Below are 25693 nucleotides of genomic sequence, written 5' to 3'. Positions count from 1 at the left end.
TCGTGTTAAAGCTGCTCCCGTAGCTAAAAGCAACAGGCGTGTAGGATGCTCAGAGAAGAAGGAAGTGCTTCAGACAGAAGTTTTGATCACAGTCGGCACGAAAAGTCGAAGCCTGAATCAAACCTGGCTTGGAAAAGCAGACAAAACGGTTCTCTGTCGGTCATTTAGTCGAGTAAAAAGTTTGTTGCAGGACGCAGTAAGTATACAGCTAATATTGACTCCTCTGCCTCAAAAAAACAAACAAACAAACCCCAAGTTTTTCATTTAAGATAGTTTTTCTTTTCTGTCGGAGGTCTGCATTTGCTTTTTGAAAAGTATGCAGCCCCATCCCGCCGCCTTTTTCGCCGCTAAAAATAGGAGTCACTTTTGCAGTCCCCCCTTCCTTCCGCTCGCAGCCCTCCAACCGTCTCTAAACGAACGTGGGGGGGGGGGGGGACAGACACACACGGCCGGATGCCCTGCTCAGAACCGGTTGGGAATCACTCTGTATTCGGCGGGGGGGGGGTGACATTTGCACCGGTTTTTTTCCTTAAGCATTGTAAAACGAGTTGCAGAATAGTAAACGGAAGAGGAAACATCCTTCAAACTTTGGGGGGGGGGGATGAGGTAGTTTTAAAAAAAATGATTTTCTACACTGCATTTTCCTCCTTCTAGGGACTTGGCTTTTTCAACTTACAGATGGATACCGAAAACATTTTTTTATGGTCCATATTCTGATTATCCAGTTATGTTCACCTCTCACGAGGCTCTTCAGCTTTCTCTTTCTAAGTGCTTTGGGGGCTTTTTTGTTGTTGTTATTAAACTGCTAAATTGTCCACAATTTATTTTATTCTTCTCCTGAGTCAAATAATTCCAGGCTAGTTTACAGCAACATGCAAATTAACAAGAAGCATTAAGAGTAAAAACAAATCCTAATAAAAACACAAGGCTGTAATTCTACCAGCACCTGAGAAGGTGAGAAGCTATAAGGGTGAGATGAGAACAAAGTATGGAAGGAACTGTAAGAAAGGAGACAATTACGTTTATAATTTAAAAGCAAAGGGCCCTTTCCCAGAGATTTAAAGATTAGCAAAATAATAAAAATAAAATAAGTAAATAAAATAAAAAATAAGTAAAATAAGCACCAGAAAATCCTGCACAGCCCCACCCCAGAAATCCATCCAAGTTGGCTATGTACCTCAAGAGAAAATGACTGAGGATTGTGTTGTATCCACTTTTATTTGCTTAGATAGATTTGTTAAAATGTGTAACTTAGTAATAAACAGAAAAATAAATAAAATGTTCTTTAAATTAGGACTTAAGCATTGACTGTGAAGCATTCTCCCCATTACAAACTCAATTTTGTTCTATTCTTCTAGCTTGCCATAACTATTATAACAGTGTTTCCAAATATGACACCCTATTTTATTCTGGTTAGCTCAAGGGTGCCAAATTCGCAGCATCACATGGGGCCTTTTTTTCTCTTTGCTAAACCGGGCGTGGGCATGGCTAGCACGTGAGACATCTGGACTGTGAGTTTGAAAGCCCTGTTTAGCTGAAAATTCTAGGAGTTGTAATCTAAATAATGGTTGGAAAGATATGTTTTAAGTGCCTGGCCTGTAACTATGTTTTGTAAAATTCTGGTCCCTCCTGCATGGACATGCCTACTTAGCAGTATATGCCATATCGAACACTAAATAATAGATAAATGTAATTCTAAGTGTATTACTTCTCTGTAGCTCAGACTACAGTACTTTTAAACGGGGTTAAACAAATTCATGAAGTTAGTCTGTGGTTTTACTTATGGAAACTACCATGGAACCTCTGTTGAATGCCACATAGAATTGGGCAATTTGAAATAATGTATACATTACTCAAAGTGGTCAGTGATCACGGGCTATGGAAACTGATCCAAAATGAAAGAAAAGTTACACGTGATTTTCCTCTTTCAAAACACTCTGCTTCAATGGTATTTGGTGGGGGAAGTGCTAGAATAGATCTTTGCTTAGTTACAGCCATGGAAGGATATATGGAGTTGGTTTCCACATAAACTAGGGATGTCCAGCTGGTGTCCCCTGGGCCAGATGTGTCACACACAGGCCACACCCATCCCAGCTCCACAAAGGGAAAAAGTCTCAAAACATCATGTGGTGGCAACGTGACACCAGGAGTTTGACACCCGTGACATAAACTAAGCTTAGAATGAGTAGCCATGGCAGATCATTTTTACTGTGATTTTTTTTAAGTGAAAGATCTCCATTAACATACTACGAGGGTAGAAACAGGCTCAAAAGTCTGGAAGGCAAAGTTCACCTATTTAAAAGTTTAATAAACCCCAGCTCTCCCTCCCAAACCTCCCAGTGATGTTAGCCTGTCATGGATATCCTTCCCTACAGCCAATTAGTTTTTTAAAAAACCCTGCAGTCATCAAATGGAAAATATTGCCTGCTCCTTGCTAAACTCTATGAACTAAAATGCTAAGCCATAATTTGGGAACCATCTCATTCTGTAAATATAATTCAGAATTCAAAATTGCTATTAAATTCCTTTTTTGAGATCATTTTGCAAATAAATCTGTCCTCTGTCTCACCATCTCACCAAGCCTGGCATCACCATCACCTGAAACACTTCTTATGTAGTAATCAGAATTCTTTTTATTTGTGATTATTTACAACTCCCTTGAAATCACATTGTCTTCACAGTGATATTGATCTGAGGCAGTATTGGCGAACCTTTTCAGCACTGAGTGAAACCAGAAGAGCAGCCCTCCGGTGTGCGTACGTGTGAAGATGATATTCCTGTTTCCAGCACATGCATATGTACCGGCCAGCTGGTTTTTGCACACGCATGTGCATGAGAAACTGGAAGACCAGATGGCTGATGTGCATGCATGCGCTGAAAACTGGAAGAGCAGCCACCCGATGCATGCATGCACACCAGGTGGCTGCTCTTTTGGTTTCCGCTTGAAGACCAGCTGGCCAGTGCACCGGAACCTGGAAGAGCAATGGGTGACAGCTCATGTGCCTGGAGAGATGACTCTGTGTCCCACTTCCGGCACAAGTGTAATAGGTTCGCCATCACGGTTCTAAGAGGTTTTTCTGCATTATAGATACCAAATTTCATGGATCACTCTACGAATAATAGATGCATACTGTATTTTCCGGCGTATAAGTTGACTGGGTGAATAAGACGACCCCCTACATTTCCTGTTAAAATATAGGGTTTGGGCTGTACTTGCCGTATAAGACTATCCCTCTTCCGAGGCGCACCAAATAAAAATTAAAAAAACATCAGATTTTATTTCAATATGGTAATTTTAATTCAAATGGTTACGGCATACAGGAATTTAGCAGGAAAACTCACTTATAAACATAAGGCTGTTTGTCATCAAACATGTAATATAAAACATTGCAAGTGGATTAAACTTTTCCTAATTCACTCTAAAGCTGAAAGGAAGGATAAGATGATAAACCCAGGGGGGTGCCATGCTGTTTGTTTGCAGTAATGCTGTCAGGTCAGGTATTGCCATTCCAGTATACAGTGTTCAGCCAATCATGGTGAGCGATGTATTTTCTATTAATGAATACAAGGCCTGCTCAGATTGGCAGAGGGTGTGACATCATCAGCCCGCCTTCCTGACTCCAAGGCAGTCCAAGCAGGCCGGCTCATAGCGGTATACGCTATGTGGAAACTGCTGGCTCAGCACTGCCGGCGTGGAAAATGCAGCTCAGTACAGCAGTGCGGCAGCGGTACTTAACGGCACTCAGACCGGCTTGGAACCGGTAAGTTTCAGCTCGCCGTATACCTGGCGTATGACAACCCCCGATTTTGGGAATGATTTTTATAGGCTAAAAAGTCATCTTATACGCCGGAAAATACGGTAGTTAGTAGACAGCTTTTTCATTTTGGAACTCTCCAAATTTGCAATCCCACAGACTCACATTGGTCCAGGCCAAGCAGGTTGTGGAAGTTGAGACTTATGGGGATTGTAATCCAACAGATTTTATGGATCAAGAAATTTGTAGACAAGCTTATATATGTGGATCCTGAAGAATAAAGTTTAGAGTAAGTTTTACAGTCCCTGTAAAAATGTTGGACACAGAATGCTGAAAAGTGATTGGCACAGTCCTTGATTGAGTCCAGTGGAACTACGATTGCTAGACCTAATTATCTGAAGTATTCAAAAAGTATTGAGCGCTCAGATAAGCAACTCATATAGATACTGTAGATGCCATCATGTCTTGCCATTGACAATTCTGGCTTGGCTATTCAGATTTGAAGTCCAAGACTCCAGAGCCTCACAAGTTGGAAGGAATAGATCGCCCTGATGACCTAAAATGGATAATTTATTCATTATTTGAAACTTGCTTGCTTTGATAAGAATAGTTTAAAAACATTTTAATACATTTGCCCTCTGGTTATATGTGTATTTTCCAACTTTCCTTAGTGTCTTTCCTGTGTATTGGGTTGATTAGTTACCATATTTTTCAGAGTATAAGATGCACCGTTTCCCCTCAAACAAGAGGCTGAAAATCTGGGTGCATCTTATACCCTGAATAAAGCATTTTTTGCCTCCCGAAATCCCGCCCTTTCACCAAAACAGCCATGCATAGCCTTTAGGAGGCCTCCAGAGTGCTCCTGGGGGCTGAGGAGGGCAGCACTCTATAAGCCTCCTAAAGGCTATGCATGCCCTTTTTTTTGAAAAAAAACTGGTCCATTTTCACAAAAAACAGGCCATTATATGCTCATTTTTGTCCTCACCTCCACCCCCCAGGAACACTCTACAAACCTCCTAAAAGCTATTCATGCCCTTCTTTTGAAAAAAAGAAAAAAGGCCCGTTTTCGTGAAAAATGGGCCGTTTTGGGGAGGTTTGCAGAGTGCAAAAACTTTTTTAAAAAATTTGCCTCTTCAAAATCTTATACTCCACTGCGTCTTATACTTTGAAAAATACAGTAAATAATTTTAAGGAACAGCCAATGCGAAGGAGAGCTGCTTTAAAACCTAACTTTCAAAACCTAAATTTCTTTTTGACAACTTATTTTCCAGCTTAGATTTTTCATAGCTACCAGTTTTCAGAAAGTAAATATTCCAATTTGAAAATCTTAGGAGAGGGAGTTGGCACATTTTCTTGTAGATGTTTCATTAAACAGTTATGGTGCTCCAACTGTTTTTGCACCAAAGAATGTCTATTATTATTGGTACTACCTTTGTTTTCTTTTGCCACAATCATTTCTTTTGTATTTTATCATTTTTTCGAGTTCTTTGTCTTCAATTTTGCTGTCTCCAGATACTCCCATATACACTATCCAGCCTTTTTTGTCTTTCTTATCAACAGTTGTTAAGTCTGGGGTGCTTTGTGGCTTGTTGATTTGAATTCTAAAGTCCCAGAGAACTTTCTTTCTTTTCACATCCAGAGAAATATTCTGCCTTTTCAATATTTCCTAGGATATTTCATTTTTCTGGGAGAGGGCTGGGTGATAACTTCCTACAATCCCTCCTTTTTTAAAAAAAAAACATGTTCCATGCACATGTTCTTGACAAAAGATTAAAATTGGTCAGATCAGGGAGACTTAATTCTTCTGATGGAAAGGCATTGAGAGAGACAGCAGAAGGATCTCTTCAGTGGCTCCCAGAGAGCTTTCAACCATGTAGGTCTAGCAACCAGGGCACAATTTCTGGAAAGAAATTTACAGTATCCAATTTTCCATGCCAATTAGTATCAGATATCACTTTCTGTGAGCTTCCAGACAGGTTTCAAGCAAGCAGAAATCCCAAAATTCTTCACAGCCATGCTTTCCCTTTACGTTACAGGCTGCCCATTTCGAAGGGATGATTCTTGAACCTGCCCTAGCTCTTATTTTAGTGAGGCCAAATTGAGTTTAGCTAGTGTGCAATCCAGGCTATTTAGTATTTTTAAAATTACACACAATGAGCCGGGGGACTCCTACTCATGAGACCCACGAGTGCAACATATCCTGCTTTACTGGGCAATGGGGCAGCATCATTTTTGAGTCAGTCAGGGCTCAGATTTTGAAGATCCTTTCTGCTACTCTTCAAGTGGGGGAAATATCTGAGGAGAATTGATCCTCCCACATGGGATTAAAAGGGAGATATCATTGCTTAGGCTTTTTTGTGCCAGAGCAAAAATCAACTTAGGAGAAGCTTTGTGTAGAGGAGAGTCAAGGAGATAGTTTCAATCTAATTCTGAATGGGGTCTCTCTCTCTCTGTCTCTGTCTCTCTCTGTGTGTGTAGGTGTAGCTGCTTCTACAATACAGAAAATACAGACATTGGACAAACTTTCCCTCCCACTAGACAGAAATCTAAGGTGTTCAGAACTGGCTGTGCTAGCCATTCTCAAATATAATTCTTACATGACTACATTAAAGTGATTACAATATAAATGAGACAAGAAAGAAAACCTTATAATGAATTTCTGTGAAGGAGGCAAAGAAAAAAACTTTACAATCAATTTTCACCCTCCCCCATAGACTTTACAGCTGTCTTCTGCCGATAGAAGAGAGTCTTTTGGTCTTTCTTGTGCATTTTAGGGTTCTTTCTATCATGTCTGATAGTGGTCAGTCAGGCTTGGTACAGTCTGTCCCAGGCTTGGCTAAGTTTTTTCCTCATGTCAGGTTTTATCAGGATGCAATCATCAGCAGTCAATTTGAGAGTTATGGTTTGAGCTAGCAGTCCTTTGTTTCTGAGGTAAAAAAAAGAGGCCAAGAATACAGTTCTTTACAGACATATCTTTAGTCTCATGTTGTGGAATCTCACCCGTTCTGTGTGGAAATCCAAACATTATTCCAGAAGGCAGACGATGTAAATTTCATGGAACATGACATTCCCACTGCCTCTATGATTGAAACACTTTTGCAGTAAGATGAGTAAATTTCCAAAAGGGACAACAACTTGTGTTGCAAACAAACAAACAAACAAAATATCATAGGGTAGAGCACCTTGACTCATAAGCTTTTAAAAATGCACTTAGACGTAAAAGAGAGAGGGAAGAAGAACAGCTTCAAAAAAATTGCAATTAAAAAAGGTACTTTGAGTCAACACTCCAAAATATCAGATTCCATTCAGATGGAAGCAAATTCTCATTAAGTATGTTAAAACATTTACAAATGTAAGCAAAATATCTCAAAATCATTTCTTTTTATAGGTTTAATTTAAGCATTTTAAACCTCAAAAATTTCCAGAAGAAAAAATCAAAATTGTATTAAGAGCAGACAAGGAACTGTAACTGCATAACCTTTATATGCAGATGAAAAGATCACAACAGTGAAAGGTAAAGGTGCAAGAGCAGGTCACCCATTTACTCCAAATTTCTCAGAAGAGAGAGAGAAAAAAGTGGTTAAGGTGAGGAGAAAAACTGCAGCCGCCTTTAATGACCCAAAAGGAAGGAGGGAAAGAAGGAGGGGATGCACAGAGGCATTCACAGGTATCACTGGGGGCATTTCATACACATACTCATGGTAAAATGAGCAGACACTCACACTCCCCGCCTTTCCTGCTTCCTCCAAAGAATGACCCAGAAGGAAGAAGGGGGGAAAATTCGCGCAGGCAATCACAGGTCTCTGGATCCCTTCACTTATCATTCCCTGGGGCATCGGGGACACATACTCACATTCATACTGCAATCAGACGTTCATGCTTGCTCATGCCAACCAATCTTAATAAGTATTTCAGGAAGCTTTTTTCACAAGCCATCAACCGTCATTTTCTTTTATTAGAGGATCTCACCCTCCCTTCAGGTTTGGAAATGATAACACACATGCATACACATACCATTAAACAACCCTGCAGCTTACTGTTTCTTTATATGAAAGGGAATCAAAGTACATTCATACCAACTTTTACCATCAACATACTCACATTTGCACTGCAATCAGACTGCTTGTGTAAATTAATTTCACATACAAAAATCCCATTTCATTCTTTCTTCATGCAAAGCAGTTATTACAATTATTTCAAGGAGCTGTACATAAGCCAATGAGCTCCATTTTCTTTTATTAAGGGATCTCAACTTCCCTCCAGGTCTGGAAATGATCACACACACATACATGCACAAATACCATGGAACAACACTTTCAGGCCTGGAGGAGATTCTATCCTTTAAAACTTCAATTTTCTTTTATTGGGGAACATGTGGCTCATTCTCCAAGCATGGGAAAACTCAGAGAGCAGTTTAAATCCTAACTACATTCCCCTTCCCCACAGCTTCAAACCCAAGCTGAGAAGCTTACTTATTTTGCCAGCTGGTCAAACGTATCACAATCAATTCAATGCCATTCAATTCTACATGTTATTAGTGTAGATGCACACCTAAGAATTTTTAACAGACATTACATCAAATTAATCAAGTCCAATTACCTAGGTCTTCCCATTCAGACAGGCTTTACCTTATTACCTGCTAAATTTCTTACTTTTGCTCGAAGTTACACCTGTTGTTCTATCTCCTTAAGCACTAGATTGTTAATACCTGTCTCTGCCCTGGGGTGTTCCATTTCTAATTTGGATCTGCCAGCGGCGTTGGCTAATTTTTAAAGTTCCAAACTCTTCTATCTTGAACTCCCAGCAAGCGCTGGCATATTTTTAAAGATCAAGATATATAGAGACAATATATAGAGAGGTTTGTCCACACATTGTTTGCATTCAGCCAGGGTTCTAGTTTGGATCTCCCAGCGAGCGCTGGCATATTTTTAGAGTTCCAGATGTATGGAGACTTTCATTAACACATCGTTTGCATCTGGGTGGGGCTCGAGCTCTACTTTTCTTTTTAAAAACAACTATTACTGCTGCAACAGCTTTCTAACGTATCCCTGTGCACTCCTCAGTCACTTTGAGGAAGAAACTCAAATAGAGCTTCTCTTCAGTTCATCTGATGGTGGCCAGAAAATCAGCAAATTTGTTGACAAAATCTAAATCAAAACTGTCTTCTAGAGCCAGGTTTCTACTTTAGGTCCAATAGAGAAGGTTGGCCAGATAAATGTGCAGAGGGTTTTTACTCAGGTTGAAGGCAAACCTTTAGTAGGAATTTCCTTCATCTCATGCATGCACACACAAGGCAACACTCTCCTCCTCCCCCCAAAAGAAAAAAAATCTATACTCACCTCGAAGAGTACAATCTTCCAGGGCTGAAAGACATGAGAACAAGGTCCCCTCCCCCACAGAAAAGGCATTGTTGGAGGATTAGAGGTAAGGGAGAGGCATGGGGGGGTAGATAGCTTGCAGGCAGAGTTTGGGGAAAAAACCAACCCCACCAGTATTGCTGGTAACATTATTGGGATATCACAGATGAGAAATGGGGTCTGGATTCACATGCTTCAGGAAAGAGATGAACAGGTAAAATCATTTAAACACACAATAACTGCAAAGACGAAAATTTTCTTGTAAATGAACTTAAAACATTTCCTGGGTTGTTACTTTAAGGTACAAGGAAGGAAGGAAGAAAAAAATACTTCTCTTTACTCTTTTCTTTCTTTGAACAATTTAAAATTCTTGTCTTTTTGGATTGGAGACATTTTATAGTTACAATAACTCGAGGGTGCACAAAGACTTAGACACACAAATACACAAGGACAAGGAGAAAATAAGGGGAAAAAGAGAGAACTCTCAGGTTTACACATCCTAGTCATTCCCAGCACAAATCTGTTAAATTAGGGAAGGCACAAATCTTAACAAACAAACCACGTGGTTGAATAGAAGACAGAGAAAGAGACAACCAGACCAGAGAGAAAGGAAACCCTAACATTTTTCTATTTTCTTTTAAGTACCTTTATGTAGCCAAATTAGTTTTCCTGTATTATCTTTCCGCAAAGCCCATTTGCCACAGTTTCCTTGCTCTCCATGCCAACCAACATAGGCATGTGCCTGGCATCCCAGGCTTCAAGGAAATCTCCAAGGAAAATTTCTGTCACCCACGAGCTAACGCTTCCCATGACCCTTTACATGTAGGGCTCACTTTTGGCCTAGCTGGGTGACCCGCCATAAGTTTTCGGAAGAAAAAAATTCTGGGAAGGACTTAAATTCTCTCAACAAAGTATTCAGCCCCTTTCCTCGTAGGGAATTCCGCTAAGGTTTTCCAGATCCAAAAAGGTGATCTGGGGAGGACCACTGCCCCGCTGCAGTTAATACCAGCACCTCCTTCTCTCTTTATGCACAATGGGCCTTTGCTTTTTTGCTTTCACAGGACAAAAGCAACAACAACAACAAAATTTTCATTTACTTTTCCATCCATTTTCACACACACTCTCTTTTCCCTAACAGAAGGTCCTGTTCTCTGGCCTGACCCTAATACTTTCCAGGCTCTCTTGGTAAAACACACAGAGGAACCAAGATCCAGCTGTGATCAGGAGAAGGAGCCCATCAGTCATACACATGCAGGCATACACACATTTTCCATGCTTTGCCATGCTTTCAAATTAAATTTTAGAGAATTAAAATTTAGAGGTACTCACCTTCTTTCCAGGCAGCCTTTGAGCTCAAACTCAAAACCCCTTTAAAACCTAGATCCAATGGTTAAGGCCAAGATAAAGTCCACCCACAGACTCAATGGTGTCTGTGCCAGCATGGAGGCTTACCTGGGCCATATCCATTGGTTAGGCTAGCTTGGAGTCCCTTCATGGACGCCAATTGATGAAAGAAATGTCCTGGGTTCGGCTCCAAGTGGGGAAAAAGACACTGGAGACATGGAGGCTGCTTGGAAAGATGGTTTATTGGTGGACAGGACCACATGGCTTGAGCCCTGAACAGAAAAGATGATCACATGCTTCAAGGTTGGTGGAGAAAAGAGAAGGAAGGACTGAGATGCTGAGTCCCTGGTTTTATGCTCTCTCTGGCCTTTCATCTTGAGCTTGTATTCTGATTGGTTGTCAGACTCCCATGGGGCCATGCAGGGGCAACTCTTTAGGCTGCGCTTTGAATCCAGGTTTGGTTGAGTTCTCAGATGCCATGTGGTGAGTTGGGTAAAGTGCCAATATTATCATGCCTTAATCCCATTCCCCTGGAGCTGAAGTGGAGAATTCTTTATTATGTAAAGTGACTAGCTTGGCCTTCTTAATGGCCCATTGATAAAGTGGGGATGGGCAGGAAGCTACAGGCAGCTATTCTGTCTTTTAAAACATGTTTTTTTCTTTTCACATCCAGAGAAATATTCTGCCTTTTCAATATTTCCTAGGATATTTCATTTTTTCTGGGCGAGGGCTGGGTGATAACTTCCTACAGTGGAAAAGAAGAGAAGAGCTGAGGTGCTGAAAGTCCCTGGTTTTATGCCCTCTCTGGCCTTTGATCTTGAGCTTTTATTCCGATTGGTTGTCAGACTTCCATGGGACCATGCAGGGGCAACTCTGTAGGCTGTGTTTTGAATCCAGGTTTGGTTGAGTTCTCAGATGCCATGTGGTGAGTGAGTAAAGGCCACTCATGCCTTAATCCCATCACCCTGGAGCTGAAGGGGAGAACTCTTTATTATGTAAAGGGACTGGCTTGAGCATCTTAATGGCCCATGAACAAAGGGCAATGGGCAGGAAGCTGCAGGAAGCTACTCTGGCTTTAAAACATGTTTCTCCCTTTTCACATCCAGGGAAATGTAATATTCTGCCTTTTCAATATTTCCTAGGATATTTCATTTTTCTGGGAGAGGGCTGGGTGATAACTCCCTACAGTAGAAATACCTTTCCATTTATCAATATACATAGTTTAGGTGTACTATGCAAGGAACAAATTTCAATATCTTAAACTACTTCTGAGGTATTTTGTTCTGCATTTGATCCATTCTGTGGCAGAATGTGATTATCCTATAAATTAGCATTTTTGATCCCTTCATTAGATATTAAATAAAGACTGTTACTAACTAACCATTTGTTCTCATCAAAGTCATGTCCAAAATGAGTCATGTAGACTAATTGCTGACAAATGCCAAATGTAAATATAATGCCAAATGGTGCGTCCCATCTATACTATATCTGACGGTTTCTGAGTTCTTCAACTAAAAAAACGTAGTCTCTCCTGGCTCTTAACATTTGAGGTGGTATCTCTTTCAAAACAATCAGGTCTTGACCGCCAATTTGGAGCTTAGTGTTATAAGACTCTTGTAGTACCATATTTCTAAGCTCTCTTGTAGTGAAGTATATAACGATGTCTCGAGGAAGCTGTTTCTGCTTTGCCACCCAGGAGTTAACGCGATAAACTTTGTCAATCTGCCAGTCGAGGTTAGTCCCTGGCCTTCCCACCAGGCGGTCAAAGGCTTCTGATAGGATCTGTTTCAGGTTCTCCTGTTTCTCCTCACGCAGCCCCCTTACTCTTAATGCCAGCTCCATTTGTCTATACTGTATCATAATAATTTCTTTTTCAGCATTTTCCACTTTTTGTTCCACCGCCTCTGTTTTCAATGTCAAGTTGGTATTAGCCTCATTAAGATCCTCTAGACTATCTTCAATTCCAGAAACATGTTCTGTCAATACAGTTACAAGTCCCAGCATTTCATCTTTAATTTTAACAACCCTGGCATCGATTTTCTCATACAACTCCTGTTTAAGTCCTTTTATTTCCCCTTTTATTTCTTTTATTTCCTCTTTTCCCTCCTGTTTTATCTCCTGTTTTATCTCCTCTTTAAGATCTCTAAGTTTATCTTCCATTTTAATTGTCTGTGTGTTAAGAGCCACACTTAATTCACTCAAGAAAAATTCTTTCATTAACAAATCTCCAGCAGGGGGCGTAGGGAGCGGAGGCTGCAACCTTGTGCCAGGCACTGGGGATGTGCCCCTGGGAATAGAAGGCAACGGTTTCAAATTAGGATTTGGTTTTGAGGCCATTCCAAATTTTATCTTCCAGCAATTAATAAAACTCTGCTGCCTGACTGTGCAGCTATAAGTAAAGATGCTGAATTTCCCCCTTTACTTTGAAATTTGAGGCTTGGCAAAACTTTCAGAAAATAAGCATTGTAACAAGACAGTTCAGCAGATTCATCACCATTTAAATTCCAGATAAGCAAGATTAATGAGAGAAAGGAAGTCTTGTGAAAATGAAACTAATTAAAAAGTTTCTGCTGGCCGATTGTGAAACAGGTGATAAGACGCTCCTTTGAAGTTTTAGAGTTCTGTACATTTAACAAGGAGGTTAAGAAGATAATCATTGTTACCGGAGAATCCAGCCGGCTCGGCGCCATTTTAAAAGCCTCTAAGTAAATAGATTTTCAGAGGAAGATCTTGTAAAAAAAAGAAGCTAGAATCTTGGTAAACAATTAATGTCCACGTAAACGGATTCAGCTCGTATTAAAATCAAATAAATCAAAGCTGTGAACTGAGTGGGAGAGATCTTACTTTGTACTGCACAAGGCAGTTTGAAGTTCCCAGCACGGACGCCGTTCTGCTTTGGGCTGGCCCCCCTCTCTCTGCAGGCACAGAAGCTGCAAAAATCGAAGGGCATTTGCCAGCAAAACTATATCTTCTTCCATTCTTGCCTGAAGGATAAGAAACCTGTTAAGACGTCAGATGGATGATCATCTAAACAGATACATGACCAGGAATTCGGGGGCAGCTAATTTTAAGCTGCCACCATCAGCAAGCTCCTCCCAGGAAGTAAGCCATGGCTTTTTTATTATCGTAATAATTTCTATGTTTTCCTAGGGGGAAATGGTTAACAAAGAAATTAAAGGAAAATTGGATTTGGTTCTTTTCGAACCTCCAAGGTGCACCATGAACAACATTTCTAGTGATAAAAAATAAATGTATATCTCTTTAATATTCCATATTACTAAATTGGTAGAATAAACTTTTCCAACTGTTTCACCCATTTTCATAGTTGAAACTTTACATTTGTTGTCTACTTCTTGCAATTTGGTTCCCCTTTGGTTAATTACATATTTTTTTAGTCTCTTTATCATTGACAAGTATTTCCAAAGCTTATGGGCAGAAAAACAAAAAGCAAATATCATAATACGTAGTAAATTAATTATGATCTGGCTATTATAATACACTCAGATGAATGTAGAAATTTGGAGTGTTCAGACTAATTTACCAGATAATTTGATAAACTGATAATTTATCATTTTGTAAATGTCATAATGTCCACAGATGTTTCCTTTTGTCATTGAGAAGATTGTGGGGAAACGTGTCCCTGGTCTTTTCAGCCATTGCCTTTCTCGCACTTAATAGTATTCTGTCTAATAGCAGAGAAATAGTGGCTTTCATAATGCAACCTTTTCAAAATAGTTTAAAATTCAGAACATACTAATTTATTGTTATTTAAATTAGATTTTTGTCTCCCCTTTCTTAATAGTTTCCATAAAAAACATCTCTGTGAAGAGAGAAAGTTACTGGCCACAGTAATCTGATGAATTTCATAATTGAGGGTAGATTTGAATTTAGATCTTCTAACTCTCATTCCTGCATCTTAATCACTATTACCACACTGAATCACACAGCTCAGTTCTGTGCAGACAAATATAGTGTGTATTTTTTTTTCCTGCAAGCAAACATGAGGTCACTATTTGAATTCCTTTGTGCTTTATCTGAGACCAAAATCCTTTTAATGCAATAGTACTTTATTTTATCTGTATGCTATTAATATTCCAATGTGGGGCTGTAGTCCACAAATTTCATATCATAGTAAATGTTCTAGTTTTCAGACTACCACAACACAGATGTTTTGTATGGGAGACTAAAAACTACAAGCCAATGTTTATTTCAGCATATCAAATGAAGCTTATAGAATCTTTTCTTGTGCTGAAAAATTAAGATACAAGCATTATATTATATTTAGTTACCTATTCATAAATAGGTAACTGAACAAATATTTCAGTGGAGTAACTGATTCAGTGGCAAATGTTTTGTTGGAATACAGCATACAGTATTACTGTATACATCATCAACTAAATCAATAAAAAACAATAATCCTATAACAATTGGCAAGTTCTTATGTATGTAACTGTGCATGTGTTTGTTTAATCATAAATCAACCATATATTTGATTCACACCAGAGGGAAATTTTGAGTAGTTCGGCATGCCTTTAAGTGCCGGCTTGTCTTCCGGGTGTCCTGGCTCCATCTGAGATGCTTCTCGCCACCGTCGCGCTCCACCGCCTTGCCCCCGCCCCCACCTCCTCCAACAACAATCCTGATTCCCCGGCCTGCAACCAGCCCAGCACCGAGCGGGGACGAGGAGGAGGAGGAGGAGAAGAGCGGTGAGTCCAGGCTCGGTGCTGGGCTGGCTGCAGGCCGGGGCATCAGGATTGTTTGTCGGAGGAGGCGGGGGGGCAAGGCGGTGGAGCGCGACGGCAGCGAGAAGCAACATCCCCACCACTGTGTCCGACAGGCGTCTTGCGTTTATGTCTTGCCTCACCAACGGTAACCGTCACCGCACGTCACTGAACAGCTTATATAACATTTTGTTCTTCCCGATCCCTGTGTAAGCTGTACATAATGAGATTCAATATGATTTTGAAATCCATATGCTTTATAGATAGCTGATTTGCATATAATGCTAAGTAGTACTGTAGAAATATGGAACAGCATTTCATTCGTGTACTTTCATCTTCTTTATAGCTGTGAAAAAGACTTGGAAAAATGTTCTTAGCAACTAGCAGATTTTTTTCTTGGTATATCTAAGTGTAAACAGTGATTAGCAGTTCGATAAGACATAAAACATCCAAGACTGGTTTATTCATTTCTGGTTATTAAAAAAACCCTAACTTTGCAGTGTTAAAAGAAATGGATTCTTGTTACTTCATAACCAGCATCTCAACAATTTCATACACAACTGGGAAACCTGTTTACCAAACATCAGCCTTTTGATGTAGACGACATCAGGAAACATGCCACTAGAAGAAACAGTAATAGAATCTTGCAACTTTTATCCACCCTTCTTCTTGTATGCCGAAGAATAAGGAAAGATCTTGCCTGAATCTCTTCTTCTTAATACCTCTTTGTTTATGTAATCTTTCTTGCCTTTGTTCCTCAAGATCATTTTCTTTATGGTCTATGCCAAATACTTTTTTAGTATTTGAGAAAAATCAGATTATAAAAAGAGTATAAAGAAGTTTAACCTAGACTTCTAAGTACATACTATATTTATTCAGGAAAACTAAATGAGATGTTAAAAAAAAAGTATGTCAGAAAAGTTATACAAAATACATAATTTTTAAAAATCTCTTAAATAATTCACATAACTGGATTAAATCGAGTATAGGTATGTGTGATTAACATTCACCCTTAATATTAACACTTTTTGTCTGTGTGTAGAGTAATGTTTGGTTTAGTTCCGTGGTGAAATTCAATTTTTTTTTACTAACGGTTCTGTGGGTGTGGCTTGGTGGGCATGGCAGGGGAAGGATACTGCAAAATCTCCATTCCCACCCCATTCTGGGGCCAGCCACAGGTGGCATTTGCCAGTTCTCCGAACTGCTCAAAATTTCTGCTACAGGTTCTCCAGAACCTGTCAGAACCTGCTGGATTTCACCCCTGATTTACTTGTATGAAAATAACCCTAGCCTCTGTTTCAGTTCACACAGTCCTAGTTTCCTTTTATCGGTATAATTCCAAACAGAAGAGTAGAACGTAGTTTACCTTAATTATATTTTGTATATTAATAAAGCATTAAATTATGCTTAAATATACTATTTTTATACTCTAGGACAGTGTTTCTCAACCTTGGCAACTTGAAGATGTCCGGACTTCAACTCCCAGAATTCCCCAGCCAGCATTTGCTGGCTGGGGAATTCTGGGAGTTGAAGTCCGGACATCTTCAAGTTGCCTAGGTTGAAAAACACTGCTCTAGGAAACATATAGATCTCTGCTGTAATCCTATTCATGTGAATACTTGTTGTTTGACAGTCTTCCTTCTCTCCTATGACAGTGGGAACCTTTATTTTGGTACAGTTAAGTCTGGGACTTAACAAGTTTAAATGTTTTGAAGTTCCTATGTTTTTTTTATATGTTGAGAATTTTTGAATGCAGACATTTTCTGTTCCATTTCATGCCAGCAGTCAACTCATTACAGCAATTCTCCACCCTAAGTTTAATGTCTCCAGTCCACTCTAATTTTAATCAGTGTTTAAAATCATACTTGGTTAAAATCTGTGTAATCAACTGTCTGTCAATGCATGAATCTTCAAATATTTTGTTTCTAATAAAGATTTCTTTAGTTTAACACATATTTATCACAGATTTTTTTAAAAAACATATTACTAGAGAATGAAGGCCCAGGATAATGTTACAGAATCCAATCTGGCTCGGACACCAGAACCAGAGGAGCTGATGCCCATCTTCAGGGAAATTAGCTAGAGAGAAGATTGGATCCTGCAATATCACCAGAACATTAAATGGGAAAGCAAAATTATGCAATCTGTTTACAGTCCTAGGTAGAGCAAAATCCCTACAAGGAACTCCCCGTTGTTTCAAAAACTGCTGCATTATGCACCATTAATGTGCAAATTGCAGCCCTGCTGTCCATGATCTTCCTGCAAATGTTATCTCTCTTTTGAGATTGTAACAAATGTCTTAGGAATATACAAAAGCTTGGAGAAAAGAAAATTAAGAGACCCTTATGGTCCCAAAACTAATCCTCAAGGCCTTTTCCTATCTCAAAATTAGCAGCAGAATAAAAAATGAAGAGCTTAATCACTACAGAGCAGAAACTGAGTACAGAACTATAAAGCATGCGCTTACTGCCACTCTTTTTCTAACACACCCAACAATTGGAGTATAATTAGACTATGCTTTATTCTAGCTAATACCATTCACCAGTTGGCAAGCCCAGGCAGACTAACAAATATTAAACAAGCTTATTGTGTTTGTCAGCACTGAGATTAAGGGGATTATGCATCATACTTCTTATACACAAGGAAATTAACCACACCTTTAATTTCAGAAATGAATGCTGATGGAGCATTAACGTACCACATCACTTGTTAAAATGATACATTGCCTAAAGAGGTAATCTACCAGCTTGTCTTGCTGTTTATTTCGCATATGGCTTTCCCTGCCTGCAGCAGAATTGAGATGTAGCTTGTTTCCGAATACTCTTCTCATCCTGCTAGGTTTGTGCACTGGATCTGGCTAAAGCTTGACTTCTAGACCGAGTTAAAAGATTGTGAAATAAATTTTCGTATACAGTATTGAAGATGGAATGCTGTGGCAAATTCACGTCATTCCCTATGTGGGTACTTGCAAAATTCTACTTGGAGTCTATTCTTGCAAATGGCAACAGTGCTATCATCATACTGAAAAAGGGGAAAACAGGCTTGTATCATATAGATATAAAATAACTTGAAGAACGAATTCTGAATTTAATATCTTGTGAGCAGACTAATATTTATCTCAGTCCCAGCATTGATCTTGAGAGCAGAGAGAAGTAACTCATTTTACCATTTGTCCACTTAATTGTTGTTTAGCTTGTTACCTTCCAACAATTCAACTAACTCCTAATTCAACTATCCTTATTTTTTATACAACCCTCTATTCACCATACATGAATTTTGCTGAACATATAGTGGGTGTAATACTACAGGTTTCATTTCATTCTGCTCTGACAGAGTATGCTTAAAATTGATTTTTAAAACTTGAAAAATCTTGCTCTCGTTTCTATGAAATTTAGCACCTTTGATGCATTTCTTAAGGTCATAAATTTCTATTTGTAAAAACATAACAAGATAATAGCTGATAATAGCTGATAGAAAGATAATAGTCTTTCTCCCATTTTAACATTGCATTTAGTATAAGGTTATACTAATAGAATCTTGCAAGTCTGAATGTGCTTCTCCCTCCCTCTGATCTCCCTGAAGACTAGAAGAGTCTTGTCTGAGATACTTTCTTGAATTACATTTCTATCCCAGGATCAGTTATGTTTTATCAGTTGCCTAGTTTTTAGCTCTTCTTCCTGTTCCTCAGGGTTATTTCTTCTTTCTATTATACCATCTATATGCCCAAAGGAACGTGAAACACTATATATCCAAGCCATAGATGATGTTCCAGAAAAGAAAACCCTCTTCCAGAAAACTCTGACTACTTTGTCAGTCCAGTAACTGGGAAAAAAATCCCAGATAGCATTTCAAGATCTAGACTCACATACTATATTGAATTCTGTACATCTTACATAAAGCAAACGTAAATAACGCTATCACAAAATCTACAAAACCACCCAGTGAGCCTCAAGGTCTTATTCTGCTTATTCTTCCCTCAAAGAGCCTAGGTAATTGAAAAAAACTACTATGCAAGAACTGGTGCTTCACTGCACTTACCAGAAGTATGTAGGCTCTGATGTAAGCTTTTACCAGTGCTCAGTCACATTCTTTTTGGTTTTCTGCCACTATCAATCTAGTTATCTTTTCAGCTACTTCATTTCTCTGAGGTCTTTGGTTAATTAAAAGGCTTCTTGGGATTGGTTTGGGTATTGCTCTTTGGTAGTCTTCATTTTCCAAAACTACATCCAAAAAACCAGAACAACCCACGAAAACTGTCAAGAGAACTCTATATACTCATCGAAATTCATCATCTATTTGGGACATCACCCTCATGGGATGTTTGAAAAGAGCCACTGCTGAATCTCTTTAAATGCACATTGTTTTTCACATCTTATCTTAATCATGTATGTTTTGTTAAAATTATTAGTGTGAGGCAATGAATATAGATTGATAGACACTTGCAAAATATTAACCTATATTCATTGTCAAAATAACTGCAAAATAGTTTCACCAATAAATGGCCATGAAATCTTGCCCTCTGACTTTATTTAAATTACTTTATAATTTTTATTAACTAGACACAATGCTTTCTTATCACAAGCCACATGCATTTGCTCAGGTTTGAGATCAGGATCCCTCAGAGAAGATAACATTGGCAGTGTTATATTTGCTTCTCAAAGTATGCATAGTACATACTGTTCTATTTTTAATAACAGCCCAGAAAAGGAAATCCTGGAGATTTATTGTGAACAGATAAAGATGCAGGTTGGCAGGGTAATTTATAGTTTAATTTTTAAAATCCTGTTTCACTTTGTGATATTCCCTATTAAAATTTACACATTAATAATCTACATCTTTGGACATTTCATTTATATCTTGTCCTTGTTTTCTAAGCCTCACCCTGGGTTAGTATGCTTTTGGTAGGGATCAGTTAAAGATCATCATCCTTCAGGTCCCTTCCTGTATCATCAAATTTATACCATTGTCCTCTATGTATCTTGAAATTTTGGGCCCAAACCTACTTTTTCCCACCTATTACATACAAATCTAATACATATAATCGCAATAGGCAACATTCTTTTTTGTTCCAATTCCCTCTGCTTGTTGTTAAAATGCAGTTTGCAAGAATCTGCCTGCAGAATTCTGGTAGCTTAGTTTGTAATAGTGTGAGAGTCTTCTGAAATTTATGATTTCACTAGGAAAATCCAGCGGAGAGTCATATAACAAGTAAATCTGGTTTTTTTGCTTCTCAGGATCTGCAAGAGCAAGTTTATCTAGCCCGTCCTTCTTTAAATATAGTCATCTGAATTCTGCTTCACAGATATAAAAATTGTGAATTTCTTCCATAATTTATCTAATGTTGATTAGACTGCTTTTCTGAAAGAGATCGCATGATACAGAGCACCCTTCTCAAAATGGGCATCTGGGACTACAACTCTCAGAACTGGGTCATTCTGCTTGGGGATTCTGACAATTATTGTTCCAACACACCAATGTGTTGCAGGTTGGCACAGACTGGGGGTAAGCTTTCCAATAATGGATAATTTGCACCAACTCCCAAATGTTCTGTCCATGATAAACATGGCACTATTGGAATACAGAGCTGAGACCTATTTGGTAATGGAAGTCTAATTTTATTAAGTACAGAATTGTGCTGTGCTTTAATAAGAAATTCATGACTTGAGATTGACTTGGTGGAAAATTTCTAAATCTAGGTATAGGTTTCATGTTGAATTGTTTTGCTTATTTACCTCCTATCTGTTTCCAGGTTGTGGAGGATACCTGATCGTGGGGTGGTGGGTGGGTATCTTCATTTTATCCCCAGAACACTCGCCTGTGAAATAGGTTGAGCTGAGAAGCAGTGAGCCCTATATTACCATAATCATAGCGGACTTGAACTTGGTTTTTCCAGGCCTAATGCAATCAGTCCTAATAATTACTGTGTTACACTGTATGCTGTCATGCAAAGAGGATTATTAATTGTTCTTATTTGTGCACAACTCCAAAATAGTAAGTTTCCCTTGAAGATGAAGTTAGGACTCTTCTGTATATCTCGGCTTTGTGGAAGATAGTTTTGGTACAAGGATGCATTGTTCCATTGTTGAATAGAGGTGGTTGGTGCAGTAACATAAGAAAATTCCATCATTGCTCTGCTTCAAACCCGTTTTTTTTTTACTTTGTTTTAATGCTTTGTAATTTTAACCTGCTTTTATATTTATGATTGTTTTTATACGTATTTTTATTACATGGTAAGTTTCTCAGAGTCACCTTGAACTGCAAGATGGGCAGAATATAAATTTAATAACTAATAATGTAACTACTGATTTAGATAATTTAGGCTACTTATTCATGTGTTTGTGGAGCCATTATTGAAAAAAATTCAAACATTAACTATGACTCCACAATGCTGTTACAAAATCAAGACCAAAACATTAAAAGTCACATGTGCATAATAAAAATAAGTAAAAATCTAACACAACTTAAGCATCATTTAGTTAAAACCAACATAAAGGCCAAATGGCCCTTGGAAAATGCTTCTTTAATTTTCAAAACGCCTACAGGTAGTGGTTGGATTATGATAGAACTGGAATTTCTATCACTATGCAATGTGTTTGTAAAGCAGGACGTGCCACATGGCCACATTGCACAGCAACAGCAGTCCTGGAAGTACTGTGATGTGACTGTGATGTGGCAAAAGGCAGAAACCACAGGCAAGCAGGTTGATGGGTGAGAGCTATAGTTTAGAGCCACAGAAAGGCTGGTGGGTGCTACGGAGCATGAATGGGTAGATGGGTTGGTTGTTGTCCTAGGAAAGTAACTATTGCAAGCAGATGCTACAGAGCATGGGGAAATGCCCTGGCCAGACACTGGGAAGCAAGCATAAGGAAGCAAAAAAGTAATGGGAGCGACTTGCGACCTGCCAACTTCCCACTGACTTTCCTTGTGTAGCAGATGACAATTATGTGCCCAACTCATGTGCAGCCAGTCTGATTGAAATCTAGCCCATATTTCTTTAGAGGACAGATATATTAAAACTAGTATGATTTATTAGCCAGAACTGTTTCATGTGTAGAGTGTTGGTTGCATAATACCAAACATCCATTTCAATTTGCTTATGTGAATGATTTAAGATCAGTTTCTATAGATAATGCTGCATGAAAAATCAGAAGCGTGAATCAGTTCACACACGTGTGTGAGTAATTGAATGCTTATGTAAGCTAGCACTTTCTTTATTGTGAAGAATGTTTGCCTCAATGAAAGTTTAGAAGCAAAACAATTACAAATACAAAGGGGGAATAAATAGTGGGTTTAAGGCTATTATCTTTGAAAATACTGTGTACTGCAGTGATCCCCAACCCCCGGTCCGCGGACCGGTGCTGGGCCGTGGAGTACCTGGCACCGGGCCGCGCAGCGGCCGGGGGCCATGATTGCTGCAGCGGCCGGGGGCCATGATCGCTGCAGCGGCCGGGGGCCATGATCGCTGCAGCGGCCGGGGGCCATGATCGCTGCAGCGGCCGGGGGCCATGATCGCTGCAGCGGCCGGGGGCCATAGTTTCTTTCTGTATGCAAATTAGGGCTAACTGGCACAAGGGGTGTTACTGGATCGCTGGTGGCACTCTGACGTCACCAGCGGCCCACCGCCCCCCTGTGTCCAGCGCCGCCCTTCTCATTCCTTTTCAGCGCTACAGCGCTGGCCGATTCCTGAAAAAAACCTAAGAGCGCCTGCGCAGCTACGTAGGGCTAGCGTAGAACAATGCCCCCTCACCCCTGCGCGCGCTCAGCGGGCCACGGTAAAATTATCAAAGGCTGACTGGTCCGCGGCGATAAAAAGGTTGGGGACCACTGGTGTACTGTACTTGGAGAGGTAACAATTTTCTATCTTAAAGAGAGCTCTCTTTTTCCCCTTATTTTAGAATGCACACAGGTTGTTAGATCAATATGCCAAACCGTAAGAACTAATACAGCCTTAGGATATCCACATATAAAATCAGTTAAGGGTTTTTGTTTTGCTTTGTTTCTTCTGAACTTTCAAAGGAGTTGTATTTTTGCATCTCATTAGCTATAAAATAAATTTAGTCTCTTGACACCAATGGGAATAATCTTCATACACTTCATCATTGTAGCAATATTAAATAGAGCGTTGACAAAAGGAACATTGCTATTTGTTTCTTTTACTCCTCTTGTGAGGTTTATAATTTAATATCCAATTTTTGCTTGAAATTGATATTTTTATGTCTCCCCCTTTCTCTTGGTAGTACCTATTTTCTTTAAATAAATTCCTGAAATATACTAACATTTATACGTGATATAAAGATAATTGTTTTCTATATCTAATATCGTCATTTTTAGAACTAGAGAGAAAAGTAAGAAAAGTATTAGACAGTTATTTCAGCAATACCAATAATACATTTCTTCATACCTATGTTCTGTTATTAGCAAAGCTAACTCTGTTTCTCTCATAGGTAAGATTCTATTATGCCGGCCGGATTCTTCCGGGTGTGCTTGGTGGTAATAACAGCTATTATCAACCATCCACTTCTCTTCCCAAAGGAAAATGTTACTGTTTTTGAAAACACAGAAGAAATCATTGAAAAGATGAAAGAGCGTGAAGAGAACCTGAGGCTAGAGCAGCTGAAACTGGAGCAGGAACTAGCAGCACAAGAGGTTTCAGTAGATTCTTCAGAGGAGAAGACTGGATCAGAAAAACAATATGACCATGATTCCCTTTCTTGGAATTTCTGGACTGTTTTGTCCATGATAGTCTTCCTTCTGATTGAATTCTGGAGACAGGATTACCAGGAAGGGATCTGGCAAGATTATACCAAAGATGATGATGAAATTAATGTCCTGGGGAAAACATTCAAGGGTTTTATTCTACCAGACAAAGTCACATTGGACAGTTTTTATGAAAGATGCCTCCAGAATGTGACAAGTGATATTGCTAGGAACCGAGAGCTTGTGGAAGGCTTTGCAGATGACTTATTAGAAGCTTTGAGAAGTGTGTGTAACCGAGATACTGACATGGAAGTGGAAGAGTCTATAGGAGTTGGGAGCATGTATGAAAACTGGAGAGCAAATAAGCCTTTTACTTGTGATTTCATTGTTCCCTTTAATCCCCCAGAGCCATACTGTTTCCAATTTGAGACCTGGTGTTCGGGAGAGTCTATTCTACCAGACAAAGGAAGTTATGGTATGATAAAAATCATCCGGTCATATGATAACTCATCAAGTTGTATCTGTGATAAAACTAAATTGGGGGAAGATTTACTTTGTCTGCTTCATAGCAAAGCAAGCCAAACTAGGCAGAGTAACCATATGGAAGATCTCCTTTGCTCCAAAGACACTCAGTATCTTGATTCTGATCAGGTTATGACATGGTTCCAGATGGCACTTACCAAGGGATGGAATAAAATTGCACACAAGTATGAATTCAGTCTGCTTTTCAATCACCTGGATACTCCAGGTGCCCTGAAAATCAAGTTCAGGTCTGGAAAAACCATCACATTCAATCTCAGGCCTGTGGTACAATATGCAGATTCTGATGTATATTTTATCTCTCACTTTCCATTCAATAGCTTCACCAGCAACACTCACTGGTTTCTCACCTTTACTGTGTACGAGAAGAGATATATCCAGTTTATTTCCAAAACTTTGCCTGCTAATCCTTGCCACCTCAGTTGCCTCCAGATTTTGTCTTTTCTTCATGGAAAACAGTGCAGTCTGACAGAACCGAGTAGCCTGACAAACTACCATTTTAAAACAGTAATACTGCATTTGCTACAAATCCATCCTAGTTCAGCGTGGACTTCTGACTGTCTGGAGGCCAGGCTGCAAGATGTACTCAACTTTTTGGAGAAAAGCTTGCAAGAAAAAAGACTTTACCATTTTTTCATTGGAAATAGAAATCTGCCACAGGAACTGGGTGTTCCAGTGGAGTTTCAAAAGGCAGAACCACTGAATCTTTTCCGGCCCCTAGTATTGCAACGAAACACTTACAGAAAAGCTATGGACATGTTCCACGAGATGCTTAAAAATACATTGGCTTTAATTAATGAATATTCCACGAATGTTCCAAATGGACAGGCAACTCCACTAAATAAAGATCTTTTCTGAGAGCTCCTCCTTTGACTGCTACCATACAGTATATGCAAATCTCCCCAGGGGAGAAGATGTATACATGTGGTAGAATTTACAGATATCTATATGACAAATACCATTTTCATTTTCTTTCCAATGGGCTGATATTTATGCAACTTTCAACATTTTTACCACTGCATTTCTTTGTTGTAATGAGCTTAAGCAAGGAAGATCATTTTTAATTTATTATATTACAGTTTTAAGAATATAGCGGTATATGTGTTAAGTGTTTTATTATTGCTGCTGTGGCAAAGTACCATAGCCAGACTGAAAAAGAATGCCTTATTTACAAGGTCTAACATAGTTAATGAGAGAAGGATGATGTACAATTAAGTAATATATATTCTGTTTTGTTCCTTTCCTTTGGCATAAAACTCTACTGCCAAGATTTTTTAAA

The 25693-nt window shown here is 39.1% G+C and overlaps 1 protein-coding gene across 2 annotated transcripts; it reads left to right on the top strand.

The window, feature by feature from the left end:
* On the top strand, positions 1-25693 carry ITPRIP (inositol 1,4,5-trisphosphate receptor interacting protein). 2 transcript variants are annotated; one of them, XR_015698061.1, is made up of 2 exons: positions 1-196; positions 655-1183. XR_015698061.1 is itself a non-coding variant. In XM_087725808.1 (2 exons), the coding sequence occupies exon 2, from the start codon at positions 23635-23637 to the stop codon at positions 25270-25272; it is 1638 nt and encodes a 545-aa protein (XP_087581934.1). In that variant the 5' UTR covers positions 1-196; positions 23622-23634; the 3' UTR covers positions 25273-25693. The 2 variants fall into 2 exon arrangements, 1 of the variants encoding a protein (XP_087581934.1); XM_087725808.1 differs by lacking the exon at positions 655-1183 and adding an exon at positions 23622-25693.

The sequence above is a fragment of the Thamnophis sirtalis genome, unplaced genomic scaffold, assembly GCF_051295495.1.
Source record: "Thamnophis sirtalis isolate CommonGarterSnake01/CBP01778 unplaced genomic scaffold, rThaSir2_p1.2 scaffold_11, whole genome shotgun sequence".
Lineage (NCBI taxonomy): Eukaryota > Metazoa > Chordata > Lepidosauria > Squamata > Natricidae > Thamnophis > Thamnophis sirtalis.
Note: the sequence above shows the minus strand (reverse complement) of the source record. Positions and strands in the feature narration are given on the sequence as shown.